Here is a 19,427-nt window from a genome sequence, read left to right on the forward strand (position 1 = left end):
CAGAGAAAGGGACACAGGACTTTGGTCCCGGGGGTCTTGGCCTCTGGAGCCAGGACACTCTCCCCAGCACCACTAGACCCTGATAGGCCTTTAGAATTAAAAATGCCCAGAGGGAGCTGGATGCACTCTTGTTAATTCTTTGGAAACAAGTCATGTCATGTGATCCTACCCAGTGCATTTCTGGTCACCCTTCTCTTTATCACTTACCAGTTCTCTAAATAAGCCAGAAGTTTCTGTTTTCACTGCTGAGGGGTGGGTGTGGGGACCCGGCACCTCCTCAGCATCGCTGTGCTTGGCACAGGGGACAGACACCAAGGTGCATGACCAGCTCCTCTCACCCACTGACCACAGCCTGGGCTCCACCACGGACCCCCATGCCGGTTTCTACACGCCCACCCAAGTTTCTAACACCTGGACAAGCCTGAGGCCCCTGTGGATATGGGTCATCCTTTCTATCAGGTCACAAGTCTCATGGTCTGGGGGGCTGGCTCACAGAGTTCTGAAAAGGGATGGGGACATTCCAGGACCCACCTCTCCAGGTTCTTCCTGATCCTCTGGGACTCTGGCTGGCATCACACCTTCTGCCAAGGGGTGGGGCTGGGGACAGGTGATCACCTCATCATCTGTTGAAAACCATGGGCAGCGGAGCTGGCTGGACCCAGGAGGGGTGGGCTCTGCCTCTTTCCCTTCCCCCAAGGCACAAAGGAGGACTCAAAGGTGGCTTTGTATTTTAGTAAACGTTCCTTTATTATGGTACTGACTATGATCAACCATCATAAAATAGAATGGGAGTTTCAAAACTGTACAGACCACAGGGCTCTGGGCTGAGAAGGGAGAAGGGTGGGCTTGAGGGTGGGGCGCTGGGGGGTGGGAGTGCAGAGAGATGGCCGAGCGCCCTGCGATGCGGCCGGCGGCTGCGGGAGGTGCTGGGTCGGGGCAACAAGGCCGGATCTGCTGAGTGAAACTCTCTCGCGTGCAACATTCAGCAGAACAGGACCCACCCGGGAACGGGAGCGAGGAAAACCTTTACAAGTCTTACAGGTAAGGTCTCCATGCCTGGAAAAAAAAAAAAAGCCGAAACCCTCACAATAATAAGGGGGTAATTTACATTCCTCACCCAGTCCTGGCACCAATTTTGTGCTTTAAAAAATATATTCCACTGGAAGACTTTTTTTTTAAAGGTACCCTACAGCAGCTGTTTAAAACATAATTCTTACGGACAAATATATATGCATATATATTAAACATTTTAAACAAATAAAGTTATCTATTGTACCTGTACAGAAGTGAGCTGAAGTCAGACTCTCAGATGGAGTTGACCTTGAGATACAGAAATGCAGTGGCAGGGGCCTGCTAGTAGGGGGGCTGCGGCCCGGAGGGGGTGTCCCTCTCCTGCGGACAGCCCACCTTTCCGGCATGTGATGAAAGGGGGGCACTAAGCAGGGACTGCGTGGGCTCCCCGTGAGGCGCACCTCCACCAGGGCCTCCCCCACCTTGCCCTGCTCTTGGCTACTCAGGAGGCAGACACCCACACTTCCCTTCTTGGTTCGGCAGTTCTATGGGGCAAGTGGGAAATCTCAGCAGGGAAGCAAAACCTCACCCCCCCCTGCAGCCACACAAGACCATGGAAATAAAACCACGTGCCACGATGGATGACCCGACGTGTGAGTGAGTGGGCAGAGACATGGGGGCTGCCCAGCTGTGGAGCTGACCCCAAAGGCACTCCCACTGCACTTGAGGCTGACGCTCCCTGAGCGGCCAACTTGGGGACTCGGAGCGGAGCCCCCTGGAAACTGTAGGTCAAGGGACCCAAACGAAGACACCCGTGCCCACCTGCGGACACGCCATAGATGCACAGCCCAGCGAGGGCAGGTGAGGCACACGCATGTGGGGGGAGTAGCAGGTGGAAAAAAAGCAAGAGAACACTCCAGAGAGGTGACCACGACAAGGTCCCTTTCTAAATGGAATAAATAAATGGCTTTTCTTATTGTTAAAAGAATAAATACGGGGTCCAGGGGCGCCGGCAGCGGGGGCTGACGCTGAGTGCGCGGCCCGCGGGAAGGTCCACTTCGGGTTGCGCCTGGTGTTCTGTTAGTTTCTGACGCCCTGAGCTTGGTTGCCGGGACACGACCCCTCGTCGAAGCACCACTTAGCACCCCTGGGGTCTACTCTCCATGCCGGGCCCCTCCTGTTGGCTCTGCCCTGGGACCCGGCAGGTGGAGGCTGCCCGTGCACCCCCAGGAGCAGATGGACATTCAGCGCCAGCTCCCTCGGAGTCCACTGTGTCCTTCCCCAAGGAGGGGCAGTGGTGCGGCAAGCAGGGGCCTTCTGCCAAGGTGGGACAGGGAAGTGGAGGAGCCTGTGTCCAGAGCTGTCAGTGTCTGTGTCCTGGAGGGCAGCCAGGAAGATGAAGAGGAGGAGCAGGGCCTTCCTCACATGGCTGCGGATGCCCGTCCAAGGCGCGGGGTGCGGCAGAGGCGGCTCGGTGAGTTGGCACCAGGTGGCTGTCGTGCTGCGGTCCTGGCGGAGGGTCACTGGTAGAGGAGGTAGGCCTTGAGGGAGGCGGGCAGCGGCAGCGCATGGATGTCCCCCAGCCGCTCCTTCCCCAGGGCCAGGCGCACGGCGCGGCGGCAGAGGTCCATGAGCGGCATGGGCTCGGCTGCGGAAGTGGAGGAGAGAGAGGGTGTCGGTTAGCGCATCTCTGGACGGGTCTGCAAGGAATACTACCGGCAGGGGAGCATCACTAATGGTAGCTTTAGGGCACAGTTGGTCATTTGATACTTTTCATTTTAGATGAATTATTAATAGCCAACACAGATCCCGTTCTGGGCCAGGCACCTCGGTAAGCTCTCAGCAAGCACTAATTTAACTCATTTAATCCTCCCAGTGGTTTATGATGATGGCAGAATCGCAGCAGAGGAGGAAACAGAGGGCCGGAGGGTCCAAACGAGGCCCAGGGCCCCACTGCAAGGAGGAGATGAAGCCAGGACCCAACCCAGGCCGTCCCTGCTTTTCCACTCAGGACGCCCAGCACCCCACGCCATCAGACCCCACGCCAGCTCTCAGGTGGGGACTCCTCTTGTGTCAACCCAGCTGCGTGTGTGGGTACTGTTGTCATCTTCATTTTACAGTGGACGTCACGTAGGCACAAAGGGGACCTGACGTGCCAGGCACCTGGGTTTGAAGGAAGCTTCTAACTGCAGCCTGCCAAGGCACCAGTGTCCTGTGTCCCTGAAGTGCTGTGCAGCCCGAGTCTCAGGTCAACTTTCCTCCTCAGAAAGAATGTGGAAGTCATGCCCTCCAAGGCCCGGAGGCTCTGCTCCCCCTTCCTCCCACCGCTGACTTTTCCTTGACCTCTTCTCTAAAGCCTGGTACAGGTGAGCGCATCGGGAGCTGCTTGGGGCCAACCCACCGTGTTCTGGACATGGACGGACCTGTGTCTTCACCCGTGGTCTCCCCTGACTCTGAGTCTCCTTTGTGAACAACACAAAGATCAGACCAAACCCCACCACCCCACCCAAAATTTAAAAAAAAAAAAAAAGAGAAAAACACCAGCGTTTCCCTAGAGAGCCCATTCCACCAACAAAAAGTGGATAAAAGTTCTTTAATATCAACACCACGTCTCAGAATATTAAAAGTAACATTTAATATTGTTAAAGACCGAAGTACTGAAGACCGAATCCTATGGCTGGGGTGGTGGGGAAACCGGGAGTGGCCATGAACGAGTCTGGGTTTCTTCGGGGTGGTGAGCGTGTTCTCGAGTTGACTGTAGCGACGGCTGTGCAGCTGGGAACATACTGGGGGCCCCTGAGCCATGCATTTTAAATGGGCGAAGGTGTGGTGTGCCAATTACATCTCGACAAATCTTGAGATGTCATTTAAAATGCACTAACTTGAGATGTTTAAAAAAATCTTAGAATTGATCACACAGTTGCTGAATTCTAGGCTTTAGAAGAAGACAACTGCTTTTCATCTCTCAAGGGTCATCGTGGGAAGGAACTGAAGTAGTAAGTTTTTTTTTTCATGGAGAGCTTTGAACTGGGGCCGTTGCTGGAGGCAGGAGGATGAATGAAATGACCCTGCGTCCTTCAAGACAAGGGTCCCACAGGCTCCAGATGAGTGGAGCTGGGTTTCTCCCCCTGCCTGCTTGCAGAGCCCTGGGCCTTCCTCACCATAGAGCATCCTTTCCTGGGTGACCCTGGATCTGGATCCTCGCTTCTGCTCCACACAGAGGATGACTCCTCTCCCTGGGTCTCAGTTTTCCCATCTGTTAAGATGTGTAGCTGGTCTCCCAAGTCCCATCCAGCTGCGATCCTGGAGGCCAGAAACAGCAGCTCTTGGCCTGGACCTACAGTTGAGGAGCAGCCCCCGCACTGGACCACGTGGGGAAGTTGGGAGGTGCTTCCTCTCCTCCACTCAGGGGCTCTTTCCCATCTTCCCCCAGCCCCTCCCTCCCCAAGGATACAGCTCAGCCCCCACTGGGAGGCAGAAGGGCTTTCCCTGGTGGCCACAGGTACTTGAGAAAGCATCAAGAGCCCATTGAACATGCCTGAGAACCCTGCCAGGCTGTGGAGTGAGGGCTAAGAGGTAGTTCCCATCATGCCCTCCTGGCTTGCGGGGTTTCTGGTCAACTCACGCACAGCCTTACGGAGAAACACCTCCAACAGCAGAGGCCTCCGCAGCCAGCATCCCGCCCTTACCCTTAGCTGGTTTGCATCGAAGCATCGGTGACAGCTGTGGCTTGTGGAGCACCTACTGTGTGCCTGCTGGGGACTGTGGTCCCCAACCTGCAGATGGGGAAGCAGGCTCGGGGATGGGAGAGTCAGGGTCCAAGGCCCGAGAGCCAAGAGCTAGAAGATGGACATTAGTCCATGAAATTCTCAAGTGCCGCTATTTCCACGCCAGCATGACGAAGCTCCCAGCAGCCCTTTGCAGTTTACCCAAAGGGGCAAGGACCTACAGCCACCCACCACTCCTGCCCCTCTGAAAGCAGCTGTGTGAGGGGGGCTTCCACAGCCTGAGCACCTTTAGACCACCCTAAATAGCCAGTTCTGGGGGGGGGGGTCTGTGCAACTGGAAGGGACATGTCCTTCAGACACGCCAGGTCTTGCACAATGGGCTACAGGGGTGGCAGCTGACAGCCACACTGATGTTACGAGCCAGAAATGTGACCAGTCACACAAGCATGCCCAGTGTGGGTCTATGCTCAGGGGCCTCAAGGACAAAGAGGTCACCCCCCTCCTCCACCAACCTTGTAGGAGCCAATCGGTGATGTCCAGGCCATGGCCTGACTGCTTTTCAAAGGCCAGTCAGGCCGAGAACACTCGGCCACAGAAGCAGATGTGGGCACCGTGCCACGGAGCATGCCTGTCCCATGGGTTTTGGTCGGTCACTAACAGGACCCAAGAAGTCCCCCCTGCCCCCTCAATACTTCTAACTGGGGGCTGCAGCCTCTGTATCCAGCTCCATCCTCAAAGCTGGGTGCTCACTGAGATTCCACTGAGGGTTTCCAAACAGAGGGCGGAGCTGATCTGATGACTCCTGGCTGCTCGGCCGTCTCCCGAAGCTCATATACGTAGTTCAAGTGAGCGAGAGGGGGAGGTGCCCAGCGTGCAGCGCAGAAATCAGGAAGTGAGTCAGGGGCTACTTCTGGGAGCAGGAGGTTGGGGAACCGGCCAGTCCATGTGCCAGCTTCTATGTGTCTGGCAGAAATGGTGACCTGGAGGCCCCAGGACCGCAACTCATGGCTCTTGAAGTTGCCTGAGACCATGACACAGCTTGAACTCCAGAGCCCAACCACCTGTCTAGTTCTTGGCTAGATGAATGAGCTTTGGGGGGATGGGTAGAGTCAAAGACCAATGTCTCACGTCAGGAAGTGCCTCGAATTCAGCGACGGCCCCACCCTCACCTTCTCCACTCTGGTCACTGGCATTGTGCTTACTCCTGTGAGCAGCAGCAGTGAAAATGCTCCTGGAGATGGAGTCTAGAAAGTTGCTATGGGGCAGCCACCCCAGGATATGTGTGCACTTCCCTTTAGAAATAAGCAGTTCTTACAGTGAACTGCAGTGGAAAGCAGTGAAATGAAACATTAACCTTGCTTTTGCCAACTAGGAAAGACTGCCTGACACCCAGCTGGGTAATGTGGGTACCCTTGGTCCCTGGCCTTCAACTCTGAGAGCCCACTGTCCCTGTATGACCATCCTTTTGGGAGGCGTGGGGTCTAGAACAACCTTGTCCCCCTCCACGGCCTTTGCCCCCAGAGAGAAGCCACTGCAGGGTGAAGCGGTCAGTCTCCCCAGACAGGACCCTCCCTAGACCCGGCGGGACTAGGGGTGCAGGGAGGGGCTGACATGGAGCGAGGCGCCCCAGGCGGACACTGGGAGGAGGTCACCAAGTTGAAAGGCTCCTGAGGAAGTGAGCCGAGCCTTGACGGAGCCCACAATCACGACAGACTGCACCAGACTTATCTGGGCGCCTGAAAGGGAGAACTTGAGAGTGTCCAACTCAGCGAAAATGCCTCCGTGGAGAGGACGCCTGCTCCCCGCAGGGGCAGACGGGGGGACTCCCGGGTCAGGGACTCTCCCTTGGGTGACAGTGGTCTGCTGCTTGCAAATAGGCCTTTCCCCTCTGCATCTCTAGGGAGGGTGGCAGGCGGTCCTGGGGCCCCAGCTGGGCTCTGTGTCCCCACCCCAGAGCCATCCCCTGCCTTTCCCCCCAGGAAAGAGCAAAATGACATAGCAACCTGTCTGGTGGCAGCCTCAGCCCCAGAGGCCTCAAGCCCCCAAGGAGGAGTCAGAACAAGTGGCCTGTGGTCAGGGGGGGAAGGGGCGGGAGAGGGTCCCCAGCATGGGGCAGCGGCTCTGTTGGGGGGAACGTCTGCCTGGTGTGCAGGGGAAGGTGGGCTGGGGGAACCACATGCCCACTGCAGTCCCAGGCAGGGTGCACTCAGGGGCGGCTTTAGCTGGCCTGCTCCGCAGACAGCTGCTTCCTGCTGAGGTGAGGACCTGGTGGCCGGGGTTGGGGGGGGTGAGGAAGGAGGGTGCAGATGAGTTCCCCTGGGTGTCCCAGGGAGCAATAATGGATCAGAATGACCTCCAAGGCTTTGACAACAAAGCCCACTCCAGGCCTCCCAGAAAACCTGGCCAGAGCTTCCACCTGCCACGCCTCACTCCCTGGCTGGACCCCAGACCCAGTCTAGCTGCGACATTCCTCCGTCCTCACCTGCCTTGGAAGGTAAAGCAAACCCTTCTGGGCAGAAGGGTTTGACCTCATCTGACGAGACCCCACCATCTGACGGGACCCCACCATCCTAGTGCTGGGCTGTCTGGTCTCCCCCCACAGCAGTGGCAAGAGGAGGGGCAGGTCTCATGGGCATGGGCTCTATTTGCTGTCTGCACATCTGTAGAGGGTGGACTACTATCTGCCCCTCACCCAAATTCAGGACCATCTGGAACCTCTGAATGTGACGCCATTAAAATAGGTTCTTGGCAGGTGTCATTGGGTAAGATGAGGTCTCACTGGAGTAGGGTGGCCCTGAACCCAATGGCTGGTGTCCTTAGAAGAGGTGGGGAAGCACAGAGGGGAAGACCGCACGACGGAGGAGGTGGAGATGAGTGCGATGCGCCTGCAAGCCAAGGACTGCTGGCAACCAGAAGGCAGGAGGAGGCGCAGGAGGGAGTCTCCTGGGAGCCCTCAGAAGGAGCTGACCCTGCCGACACCCTGGTCTCAGACTGACACCCTGGTGTCAGACTCCGGCCTGCAGAACGGTGAGAGAATGCTGCTGTTCTCAGCCGCCCAGCGGGTGGTCATTTGTTCCCACGGCCCCTGAAATAGCACTCCACCCTTCCCGCTCCTCTAAACCGCCACTGAGTCAGGCGTTTGACCCCGCCCTACCCGCCCACGTGACTCTCATCGAGGTTTCTAGTGACCGCCTCGTCCCCAGAGTCCATGGACAGTTCTCAGCCATCAACACACTCCACCTGGCATCACCTTGTCCTTCTTGAAGTCCTTCTTTGCTTGGTGTCCAGGACACCAATCTCCCCTCCAGCCCCACGGCCACTCTGCCTCCCCTCCTCCTCGTCCATCTGACCTCAAAGCACTGACGCACCCCAGGGCGTGGCCTGAGCCCTCTCCCGTCACCCCTAGGTGATCTCATCCAGGGGGCACACTTCTAAACACCATCTGGCCATAGATGCCTCCCTACTGACACTGTCCCAGACCCTGTCTCCAGACTTACAGAGCCATCTGGACATGTCAAGTGAGAACTAGCCCCTGTCACCTCTCCCCTGGGCAGCTGCCATAGCTCCTCCCCGGCCTCCCAGTGGCCAGTCTTCCCCTAATGTCCATTTCTGAATAGCAGCAGCCTGACCCTTCTAGGATACGGAGTGCCCTCTCAGCAGAGAGCCGAGGTGTGTCAGGAAGCGGCCCCTCACCCTACTCCCCACATGTGCAGTGGGTCGAGGACACTGCCACGCCTCATGGGTTTTCCCATCTGGATCCTCCAAAGTTAACATGGTGCAGAGTGGGGCCCAGACTGGGGAAGGGGAGAAGCCACGTCTGGCGTTAGGATTCTGGTGCTGAGGAGGGGAGTCCTCAGCATTGCCCATGAAAACCGGAGGTGGGTCCAGGCCACGGGCATTCCCAGCATCCCCCCAGGGGCCAGCTCATAATGGAGAAGTTTTCGACAGCCCCCTCCCAACGCAAGCCCTCCCCTCAAACCCGAAGGCCTGGAGACTGCAAGACCAGGCTAAGCATCTGTGCTCCTGACACCAGGGGGCCTCCCCCCCCCACCTGTCCTGCAGCGGGGGTTAGATCTGGGGGCACCGGGCCAAGCCTGATGTTCAACGACAGTCAGTACACGGGTGGGCGAAGCTTTCTAGCCACCCCCTTTGCAAGGCGAGGTCTGCAGGTGCCAGGAGGGACCCAAGAGGGAGGGTCAAGCGTAGTGGAGGACAGCTCCAGAGTCCCAGGACCACCTGCCGCCACGGGCTCCCAGCCAGGTGGCCACAAAGCCCTCCGCCTCCCGAACAAGGACAGTACTGTCACGTGAGAGTTCTTTTCGCACATGGCCTAACAAAGGCCACTCGTCTCTGCAAAGGGACAGGCGGGAAGGGCTGCTGACTCAGCCTGTTTGTAACCCACGTTCTCCTCTCAGAAAGCCTCCTGACGCCACGACCGAACAAGCCCCTCCCAGGGAGCTGTGCCCCAAGGGAGCCTAGGCAGAAGCCTCCACGCCAGGGGAGAAAGGCCCTCCACCTGTCCAATGAGAGGGAGAAGCCACGGGCTCAGTTTCATGGGAGGACCGAGAACTGCCAAGGCTGCAACCCCTGCTCCATGACACTGGCTACTGTGCTGGAACTTGGCCAACTGCAGATCAAAGCTAAAGACTGGTCAACCAGAAACACCTGATCTTAGCCAAAAGGCTAAGAAGCAATAGGTCAACTGGAAACAAACCACATCTATTAAAGACCGTCTATCATTTATTTATTGCTTTATTCACCATCTGTCCGTCTATCCACCTACCCGCCCACCCACTGATCTGTCTTTCATCTATTAATTCATTCATATACCCTCCCATCCACCTACCCACCCACCCATCTACTCATTCATCTACCCGCCCACCCAACCAACCGTCTACCCACCAAACCTTCTACCCATCTCTGTCCGGCCACCCATGAGGTGCTGCCAGGTGCTGGCAGGCTCCAGCTAGAATTTTTCATTTAACCAGCAGCTGGCAAGAATCACCTCTAAGGATCTGAATATGCTGGGATAGCTACTCAAAGACGTTTTCATTACAATGACCACACAAATTTCTGGCCAGGCCCTTGGGACCCCAGGGACACAGGCAACCTGGGGACACTGCGGAAGACACTTACGGTCGAGTCCATTCAAGTAGCGCATGCGGATCTCACAGTGGCCCCAGACGGCACTCACAACAGGATACAGTTTTTTGCCCTTGAGTCCCCGAAAAGCCACTCCCATGTACTGTCCGTCCACAATGAAGCTCAGGGTCCCGTCGTCCATGTCCAGGGCCACAAGGAAAGAGTCGGGGACAATGAACGTCTCGTCCGGCTCCAGAAAGGCCGGGTATGTTTTGCTCGGTTGGTTTTTGCCGTCATGGTAGAGCCGGTTGCGCCCCAAGTCCCAGCCCCAGGACTCGTGGTTGTTCCCCACGAGGGTCGTGTACCCGACAGAGTGCAGGGGGGCGTCGGCTGTCGCCACCCCCACCACGGCATGCGTGCCCCGCTGCCTCATGGCCCACGTGATCTGCCACACGTGCAGCCCCCGCGTGTACCCGACTTTGCCCCTGATGGCGTCCGTGCTCTGAGCCACCGGATGCCGGTGAAAGATCAGCTTGTCATCCTCCTTCACGAAGACATTGAGTGAGCGGTCATTGTTGTTCCACGAGTGGAGCAGCTGGACATCGTAGGACACAGGGGGCATGTCCAGCAGCAGGTCCAGGCGGGTGGGCTTGCAATAGTCCAGGCCCTGGAGAGCCTGCTTCAAGGGCCGGTATGTGGGGTCCCTCATGTCCACAGTCTTGATCCCTCCGGTGACCTTCTGACCCATGTTGGCCTGCTTCACCTAGTCACCGACTCCCAAGGCCAACTCATCAATCGCGGAGCCTCTTCTCCTGAAGGCCACTAGGCACCTCTGCGAGTTGCGGAGCGGTCAGTATGGCCTAATGGGTGGAAAGAAAAACAGGAGGCGGGGTGAGCAGGGGTGCGGGGACGTGGAGAGGGAGTTAACTAGTACGTACAAACAGGCCGACTGCTGTCACGTCCCAGCAGTCTGGGCTCTCGGCACACCCGACACGGGGCAGGCCTGAGCCTTGGCACATTTGGAAACCCTGCTCTGTCCCTGCAGCTGTGTCGTCCTAAGGGAGAGGGGCTGCCCCCTGGCAGTCCGAGAGGAGGGAGGGAGGCGTGGGGGCTGGCGTTGTGCTCCACTGTGTAGAGTGCACCGTGTACCTGATCGCGGCTCTTCAGGGCAGAAGGCTGCGTTGGCACAGATGCTGGAGTCAGCCCGTGCCGTGGGCATCTCCCCTGGTCCTAGCAGGGGAGCCGACGTCCTGCTGCTTCAGGAGGCAGCAGAAACTCTTTGAGATGCCACCTCCCACAGGCCCCTTGGCTCTCACCAGGGAGGAGAACCCTGGAGTAGGCAGCAAGTTTAACTTGAGGGCGGCAAGTGGGCTCGGCTGGAAGGCCCCGAGACTGCAGCAACCTCCCCAGAAGGTCCCACGTCCCACTGCGTTGGCCTGGACAGTGGCGCCAGTGACACTCTTCTGTGTGCAGGTCGGGGGAGAGTCCTTCTAACACATTAATTAAAACACGTGTACAGAAATGGGTGGGAGTAGAGAAGGATCGTAACAGGGAGCATGATGGGTGGAGAGAGGGAAGAGATGACAGGGTGCAGGGTGAGAAAGGGCGAGAGGGAGGGAGCTCTCAGGCCATTAAGCCTGGGCCTGGTCACACCTGTAACTCCTGCTTGGGCTGGAGCAGGGATCTGCTTCGTCTGTATAGCACCAGATGTTTTAGGCTTCGTGGACTGGACAGTCTCCATGCAACTACCCAACTCTGCTTGTAGCAAGAAAACAGCCACTGTAGTGTGTCAGTAAATGAGCACGGCTGAGTTCCAATAAAACTTTACGGACAAGAACAGGCGGTGCACCAGCCAAGCCCCGAGCTAGATGAAGGTTCCCCTGACCCAGCCCCCGCACACGACGGCTGCGCGATGGCGGCAGTAGGAAAGCACAAGACGCGTACGAGGAGGAATCTTGAAGCAGCCAAGTCAGTCCAACCTTAGAACAAGTGACAGAGAAAGGCAGCGTCACCTCACAGGGGCGGGCCCTCTGTCTGTCCAGGTCGGCTCCACAAGCTCTTCCCGTTCTGAGAATCCGCCGCCTTCAAGGCCGGTTGCCAGGCAAGTCTATGTAACCGGTCCTTGTGCTAAGCTCCTACCCTCCCGGATCCCCGTGTTAGGAACCTTCCAGTGGGGAGGGCCCCTTCCTGCCCCTGGACCACACAACCTTGAGCGAAGGGAGCCTCTGGGAGGTAGAGGCGGGAGGGCACATACAGCATCACCCGGTGGCTCCGCACAAGGGCAGCTCAGGGCCTAGCTGGGAGAGATGTGGGATCTGCCACTTCTGGGTCATCTTGCCATCTGAGTCATCTCCTAGGCGATCAATCACTGTGGCAACCCTGGGGCCACTCATGACTCACCTGTCACCTGCCAGTCTCCACCCAGTGTCCAACCCTGGTTAGAGCCACCGCTCCGTTCTCACCGCCTTCCTGTTGTCCACACCCGGCCACAGCCCCACAAGGCCCCTGAAGCCATCCGGCCGCCTTCCTCTTTCCATCGCTTTTTAAATGTGACCTGTTCTTCTGCATGTCCCCCAGGAGCTCCCATTGCCCCTTCTAGGGGACTGCTCTCTAGCAGGATGCCTCCCCCCCAGGCTCCTCCCCCAGGCTCCTAATCCTGGGGGAGACAGAGGCTGGGGACATAGCCCAGGACGCCCCGTAGCTTGCCCCAGCTTCTGCTTGCTCCTCTGTGAGATGGGTGTCCCACGCTTGGCCCAGGCATCACAGAGACAGTGTTCCAGCGAGACCGGGACAACTGGCAAGGTCACTTTCCTCTAACATGTGCTCCACACACTGAACAAAGCTCACTGTTATCCCTCTCTGGGTCACTGCACCTGGTTCTACAGATGGATTCCGCCTTTGGGCCAAGACCCAAGTGCTTCGAATGCTGAGCTAGAACAGATCAAGTTTAAGGTCACTTCTAAGCCAGGCATTGGCAGAGCCCCCAAAACCATCCTCCCTCTTGTTTCTTGTGCTCCTCCAGGGGGGCCCTCTGCGCCCTCGGGTGGAATTAGTGGAGGCATGAAGGAGGCCCAGAACTGGATGCCAATCCCTAGGTGGGGAGGAGTCAAAGGCATCCCTGAGTGCATTGTGTGGGGGGCTGAGACCCGGGTGGAGCCTTTAATGGCCTAAAGGGGTAGGGGATGGGCACACCCACCGCCATGTTCCCTGGCACATGGGGGTGGAGACACCTATTGGATACACCCACTGTTTTCACACACAAGCCATGCAGAAGTGGGGTGCTGGCTGAGAGCTATCAGTGAGAGGGGACGAGCCATGTGGGGTCCACAGGGTTAAAAAAGGTTGAGGGACACGAGAGGATGCAGGGTGCGTGTCCAAGACACACAGACAGACCCCCAGACTGGGGCATGCTTCTCAGCTTGCAGGTGCCATTCGGGTATAAAACATCCAACAATCGCCCACCACCCGCTTTTCCAGGGTCTATGAAACCTCATAGCCTCGCCCAGGGACATGTGGACAAAGACAGGCACAGAAATGTGCACTCCAGCAGACTCGGAGAGGAGGGGGCAGCCCTTTGGATGTAATGAATTAACACAAAATGGAATGTGATGCTGTTATGTGTTAAAAAGCAACTCGGAGAACAATACGCAGAGCGTGACCCCATTTCTGTAAGAACGGGGTTTACAAGGCTTCTCTCTGTGAGCCTTTTTCTTCTCGTAGGCTCAGGTTGAGGGCTAGAAGCATAATCCCTGAACTCGCACAGTGGTTAATCCTGCAGAGCCCGGGGCGGTGGGGGTGGGAGGGAGGCAATTCACTTCGAATACTTTTTGAACCAAAACTTTCCAAAAATGCATACGTTAAGCTCATTGTAATGATAATGATTTTTAAGTACACAAAAAAGAATGCAAGGCTGAGAAATACCAAGTTAACACACTACATCCACAAAAACAAGTTGTCCCCAGAGCAATTCCTACAGGCTGCCCTGTACGTTCCCTTCTTTTCGTCAGACACTCGATACAGGTTTCATTTGCCCACCAAGATACACACTGAATCCAGAGTTGAGGAGGACATTTAAACTGAAAGGTCGGAATTCCCAGCTGGAGCTCTGAGACCGTCCGAAAGAGAGACATTCTTTCTACAGCGATTTCTCCCAGGACATCCCAATTACACTGCTTTCTAAGTGACAAGTTTTAATTTGCCCAATAGAAATGGGAAGCTGTCTGTCCCTCCCAGCCCCACACGAGAACAGGGCACGCAGGGGAGCCCGGAACAGGAGGGACGGCAGTGACAGAAGAGGAGCAAGAATCCCCACCCTGGGCTCAGGTAGGACGGCAGGCTCAGCGCCTGCCCGAAACTCTGTGCTGTCCCTTCGATGAAACCCCAGCTCTGCAGTTCGCCTTCCAAAAAAACACCTCTTCAGATCAATTCGCCCGGAGCCCCACCCCTATTAGAACTGGTCCCTTTGTTCTGTCGTTGAAGAGAAAGTTCACTAAACCAGCAGTGCTCTGCGTGGGTATTGGCGACCATGCAGCCTAGGTGACAGGTGACAGATGGACGGAGTAGGGGTGGGGGCAGGAGACACAGGGAGGAGGCAGACACCCAATCACCTCCTTTCGGGCTCAGTTCCCCCTCAGGGCGACTGACCCCAGAACAGTAAAACCATTGTTTTGACTCAAGATGGGGAAAGAATGAAATTCAGGATGTGGAACAAGGTGACCTATTTATAAAGCCGCCTTTCACCTGAAGATCAAACACGTTCCCTCCCTCTGCTGCCCCGCCTCCCTCACGGGTGGTGGCAGCCCAGGATTTTGCAAGAGAAGCTGCCCCGAGTGATCTGTGATTATAGCAGAACCGACCTCTGCAGCCCGGTGCCGCTGGCTCTGCCTGCTGGTTAGGGTTCCGGCCTCCTGGGAACCATGGCTCATCAGCAGGCTTCGGAGTGGGAGGGCCCAGGGTATGTTCCCTGCCAGCCGGGCCAGGCCGTGGGGCCCCAGCGAAGGTGCCCACGGTGTGGTGAGTGCCCTGCACTTACAGTTCCCTGCCCTGGCCCACCTGTCCACTGAGCTGTGTGCTTGCCCAGGCAGGGACACAAAAGTGTCTGCCCCTAGAATCGACAAAAAGTCTTGGACCCTTCCGGAAAGTTCTGACAACTGATTCTGGAGAGAAAAATCCCACACGGCCGGTCCAGAGCTCTAGCCTCTGACCTCAAAAGACCAAAAACGCACCTGCCGTAAACACCTACGAAAGGACCCAGATTACTCATACGGCACTTTCAGAAAGGGCTCCAGTCGGTTGAGCGGCGCCCCTGGGAAACCAGCCTGACATTCATACAGAGACTGAAAATTAAAACAAAAAGCCACGGCTGCGGCCGGGCCAGGCTTGTGATGGCCATGGCCTGTGCCTCCTCCAAACCAGCTACCCTGTCCTTGGAGGCCTTTGGCGGTACACAGTGACCCACAGAGACCTTCCAGAGGGGTTACCCGGGCAGTGGCAGACACACCTGTGGGTGGCAGGGGGAAGGGAGCTCGGCTGCAGGCCCCTGACATCACCCAGCCTGGGGTTGGGTGTCTACCTCATTGGGCCTTTGTGGTCCACCCTACAGAAAGGGGGCAGGAAGACAGGGCAGGGAGCAGTGCCATGGCCACCTCCACGGGAGCCCAAGGGGGAAGGCTGAGGGACAATGGTCCCTCCTCGCCCCTTTCTGGCTGGGGACAGAAGGCCTCAGTCCCCCAGGTGGACTGGGCAGCCTCAGCGAGCTCACTCCAGGTGCCTGTTACCGGAAGCTCCCGCCCCCTCCTGCCTCTCCCTAACCCTGGAGGATACCTGAAAGGATGCAATCTTGAATGTCAAGGGCAGAAAAGTGCTCAGCTGGGGGGAGGGCCAAGAAGGCACAGGTTAAGGCCTCACACAGCGGCCTGGGGAGCCCAGCCCCACCTTGGAGGGGCATTTTGGGAGGAGAGGGACCTATGCATATCCTTGCACCTGGCAGGGAAGAGGGTGGGGAGGCAGGAAGTCCCCTGTGAGGCCACAGCTACAACAAAGCTGCCTGAGGGTACACAACTTCAGAGCCCCCATATTAGATAAGCCCCTAGATCCACAGCAGGGGCCGAAATCCCATACACTTTCTATGGGGGGAGGGAGGGGAGAGGCTGTAGGGATATTCTGCAGTCAGGTTCACAGGAGTGGTTCTCAAAGTGAGGTCCCCAGGACCAGCCAAGCAGCAACACCTGCTAGAGCTGCAATTGCTCTGGCCCCGCCCCGACCTATGCATCGCAGACTCCAGGGGGCCCTGCAGGCCGCATCCCGATGAGCCCTCTGGGAGGCTTGGGGCGCGGCTGCGGCTGGTTGAAAGGAGGAAAGGATGCCAGCTCGACATTGGGAATTGTGAATCCATGTTAAGTAAGAACAGTCAGGCTTGGGTGGATAACCACAATTTTTACAACTTCTTGTTCTCTCTTGATTTGAAATATTTCACATGTTACATATGCTCCTATAAAAGCTCGATCCAGAAGTGGACAAAGTGTAAGTTGAAGTGTCTGCGTTCCACTCTGGTGTGTGTACAAGGCAGCCCACGTACAGCAAAGGGTCCACCACCCAACATACTCCCCGGTCTGCTTTCCCCAGGGGTGATACATCAGCACCTAGGTTGATTGCATGCACAGCATTCCACCATCAGAGTTTTTGTGCCTTTCCCCTACAGATGGACACCTAGGTTGTTTGACGGTAATGATGCAGAGTTGAGAATTTCTCCATAACGAGAAGGCCCTAGAACAGTTTCTTTCATGTAGTTCACGGCCACCTCTCCTCTCATCCCCCTTAAAATCTTGGACCTCAGCAACCCCCCTCTCCTGTACCCCACTGTCCATTTTTAACAGAAGACATCAAGTGTCCAGGCCTGGTCTTTGAACCCACCGTGGCGGGCTGACGGCGCTGGGGAGCCTCTGCACAGCTAGCTGGACTGCAGGTTTGTCCACTGGGCCTGGAAGGGACCGCAGCCAATGAACTTGGAAAGGGTTCTAAGAGGACTTGGGCACTGTGTCTCCTAGTGCAACCTGATCACCACTCCCTGCGGGGTTTTCAGAACTGGACGGGATGCCAAGGGCGAGGCAAACCCCGGGCCTAGAGGCCAGTCGACGCAGAGAGGACTCAGATCCGGACGCCACCTGACCTGCAGGAGCTCCCTCTGCCGTGTGGCTGCCCTCCCCCTTTGACCCAGTCCACCTTGACCGTCCTGCACACCTGGGCCGCCAGCTCGGCAAGGGGTGACCTCAGTGAGTCTAAAGGTGGCAGATAAATGATCCCCAACTTCTAAGCGAGCAGAAGGGTCTCGGTGCCAGGCTCCTGTGGCACCGGCTGGTCCCACAGGGGCACACAGCAAGGACACGGGAAGAGGCCTCCCCAGCTGACATGTCTGTGAACTAGAACGCAGCCCCTAAAGGTGCTGGCCAGAAGGACCCCTGTACCCGGGCCGAACAGGTTGGCTACGTCAAAAGAAAAGAAGGACACAACTGTATCTGCCCCCAGGGTAAAATCTAGAAGATGAAGAGGAACCAGAAAAATGAAAATGTCTGCATTTAGGGTGATACGTTTGAGTTTCCCCTTCTTTCAACTTTCCTTAGCATCACTTTACTATCATTGCAAAAAGCATAAATGGATGAACTCAAATGTCCATCCATGCATGCATAAACAGGTAAACGAACTGCAGAACACATTAGGGTGGAATACGATTCAGCCACAAAGAGGAACGGAGTGCTGATACCTGCTACAGTGCAGGCGAATCTCCAAAACTTGATGCTGAGTGACAAAGGCCCGATGGAAAAGGTCACCTATTGTATTATTTATACGAAGTAACCAGAAGAGGTAAATCCATAGAGATGGGAAGCAGATGAGTGGTTGCCAGGAATCAAGGGGGAGGGGAGGGGCTACAAACCGGTGAGCGAGGGCTGATGGGGTCAGGGCCTCTTTTGGGGGGAACAAAAACGTTCTGGAACTCAATAGAGGCGGTGGCCACACAACTTGGTGACTACTAAATGCCACAGAATGGAACTCTTTAAAAAGGTTAACGCTGCCTTGTGTGAACTTCACCCCAACCAGTAAAAAAATCACAAAGAAGTGAAAAATGTCCAGCTCCACAAACCCCGCCTGGCAGGAGGTGAGGTGGGAAGGGGCCACAGTGCAGAGAGACGCACCCAGGTTACCAGGACCCGGTGGGCGGCGGTGGCAGGCCTGTCACCAGGGTTACACGCAGGGACCGGCTAACGAGATTCGTATGTGGGGAGAAAGCCTTCCAGAGCCGCATCGCTGCAACCCAGTTCCCCGCTCCCCGCCCCCTTTCCCTTCCTCCAGGAGAAAAGTGCAGAGCTGCGGTTTGGCAGCCCCACGGCCTTGAGACGGCACCTGTAGATCGCATTTCTCTGGAGGAATCTGGAATGCGTGCCTGTATCCCCGCGCTTGCACCCGAAATGTGGTCTAGGAGGGGCTGGTTGACACGCACCAGAGCCGCCGGCCGGGGTATGAGGACATGGAAGAACCGCTGCCACGGCGTGTCATGTGTACTCGCACTCCCCACTCCAGGAACGAGGCGGGACGAGGAGAGGGACGGGCTCGGCTTCCCAGGCCCTGCCTGTCCGTAGAGCAGGTCAACACCCTGAGGCCACCTCCAAGTGCAGAGGCCCTACCTGCTGCTGTCAGGAAGCCATCACAGCCCTCGGATCCCACTGGTCCCTCTGCCCCTGTCACCGGTGATACCACGGCGTGGGGCTTTGGCCAGGCTAATGCATGTTTTGCCTACACCTGTTGCCGCACGGAACCCTGTTTAACGGGGTTGAGTTTCTGCGTTTTCACCACGCCTGCTCCTCACAGACCCAGAGCTAACCATGCTTCTCACGCCAGGCGCCACCAACTCCCACAGTCCCCTTCTGGCAGACCCCCTCACGCGAAACACACAGAGTTATCTGTGCTGAGGGCCTAGGTGTCTATAATAGGCACCAAACAAATCTCAGGTGCCTGCTCACCCATCCCACAAGCACCTGCTGAGCCCCAGTGGGCTAGCACGGGTTCCCAAGACCCCTTCTGTGTTCCTTAGTCCCTGAATATCTCAACAGAGCGAAGGCTCCGAACTGTGGCCCCACACATCCTGCCTGCACTGGAAACTGGTAGGAACTGACAAAATCGATAAGGTGGTCACCTGCAGAAGTGATCCCACCTGAGGTGGTCTGATAAGCGCTTGAGAAACACCTGGGTCTGAATGTGGTGACTTAGGGATGGAAACTGGTCCACAGACATTTGCCAGGTGCCTATCATGCACACCCAGGGACAATGCGTTGCCCTCCTGGGGCTTGCAGGCTACTGGGACACAGATAACAACCACTGGAATAATTAATGCAAGCTTCCAGGGCAGAGGTTTTTATCTGTTGTGTTCACTGTGGTGGCCCCAGAGCCTAGAACAGTACCTGGAACAGAGTAGGTGCTCAATAAACAAGCAATGAATGAACAAATGAATGAATGGCTAATATAGGGTCAGGTAGTTAAGTGTCAAAGAAAAATGATGCCAAGTAGTAAGGGCAAAGCAAGTGATGAGGGTAGAGGGCAAGGGAAGGCTTCTCT

At 56.7% G+C, this 19,427-nt stretch overlaps 1 protein-coding gene across 4 annotated transcripts in view; it reads right to left on the reverse strand.

Moving 5' to 3' along the window:
* Positions 1 to 720: 720 nt before the first annotated feature.
* The window catches only part of SPSB1 (splA/ryanodine receptor domain and SOCS box containing 1), a 57,353-nt gene continuing 38,646 nt past the window's right edge, over positions 721 to 19,427 (reverse strand). For 3 of the 4 annotated variants that reach the window (XM_037165710.2, XM_053660613.1, XM_053660614.1), the window contains exons 2-3: positions 9,876 to 10,681; positions 721 to 2,659 (exon numbers count right to left, since the gene is read on the reverse strand). In XM_037165710.2, the coding sequence (XP_037021605.1) occupies positions 2,532 to 2,659; positions 9,876 to 10,569 (822 nt within the window). In that variant the 5' untranslated portion in view covers positions 10,570 to 10,681 and the 3' untranslated portion in view covers positions 721 to 2,531. Of the gene's footprint in view, positions 2,660 to 9,875; positions 10,682 to 11,474; positions 11,494 to 19,427 lie in introns of those variants that run through there. The other variant, XM_037165711.2, reaches the window with a different exon arrangement.

The sequence above is a fragment of the Artibeus jamaicensis genome, unplaced genomic scaffold, assembly GCF_021234435.1.
Source record: "Artibeus jamaicensis isolate MK-2021 breed Jamaican fruit bat unplaced genomic scaffold, CSHL_Jam_final scaffold_847, whole genome shotgun sequence".
Taxonomy (NCBI): domain Eukaryota; kingdom Metazoa; phylum Chordata; class Mammalia; order Chiroptera; family Phyllostomidae; genus Artibeus; species Artibeus jamaicensis.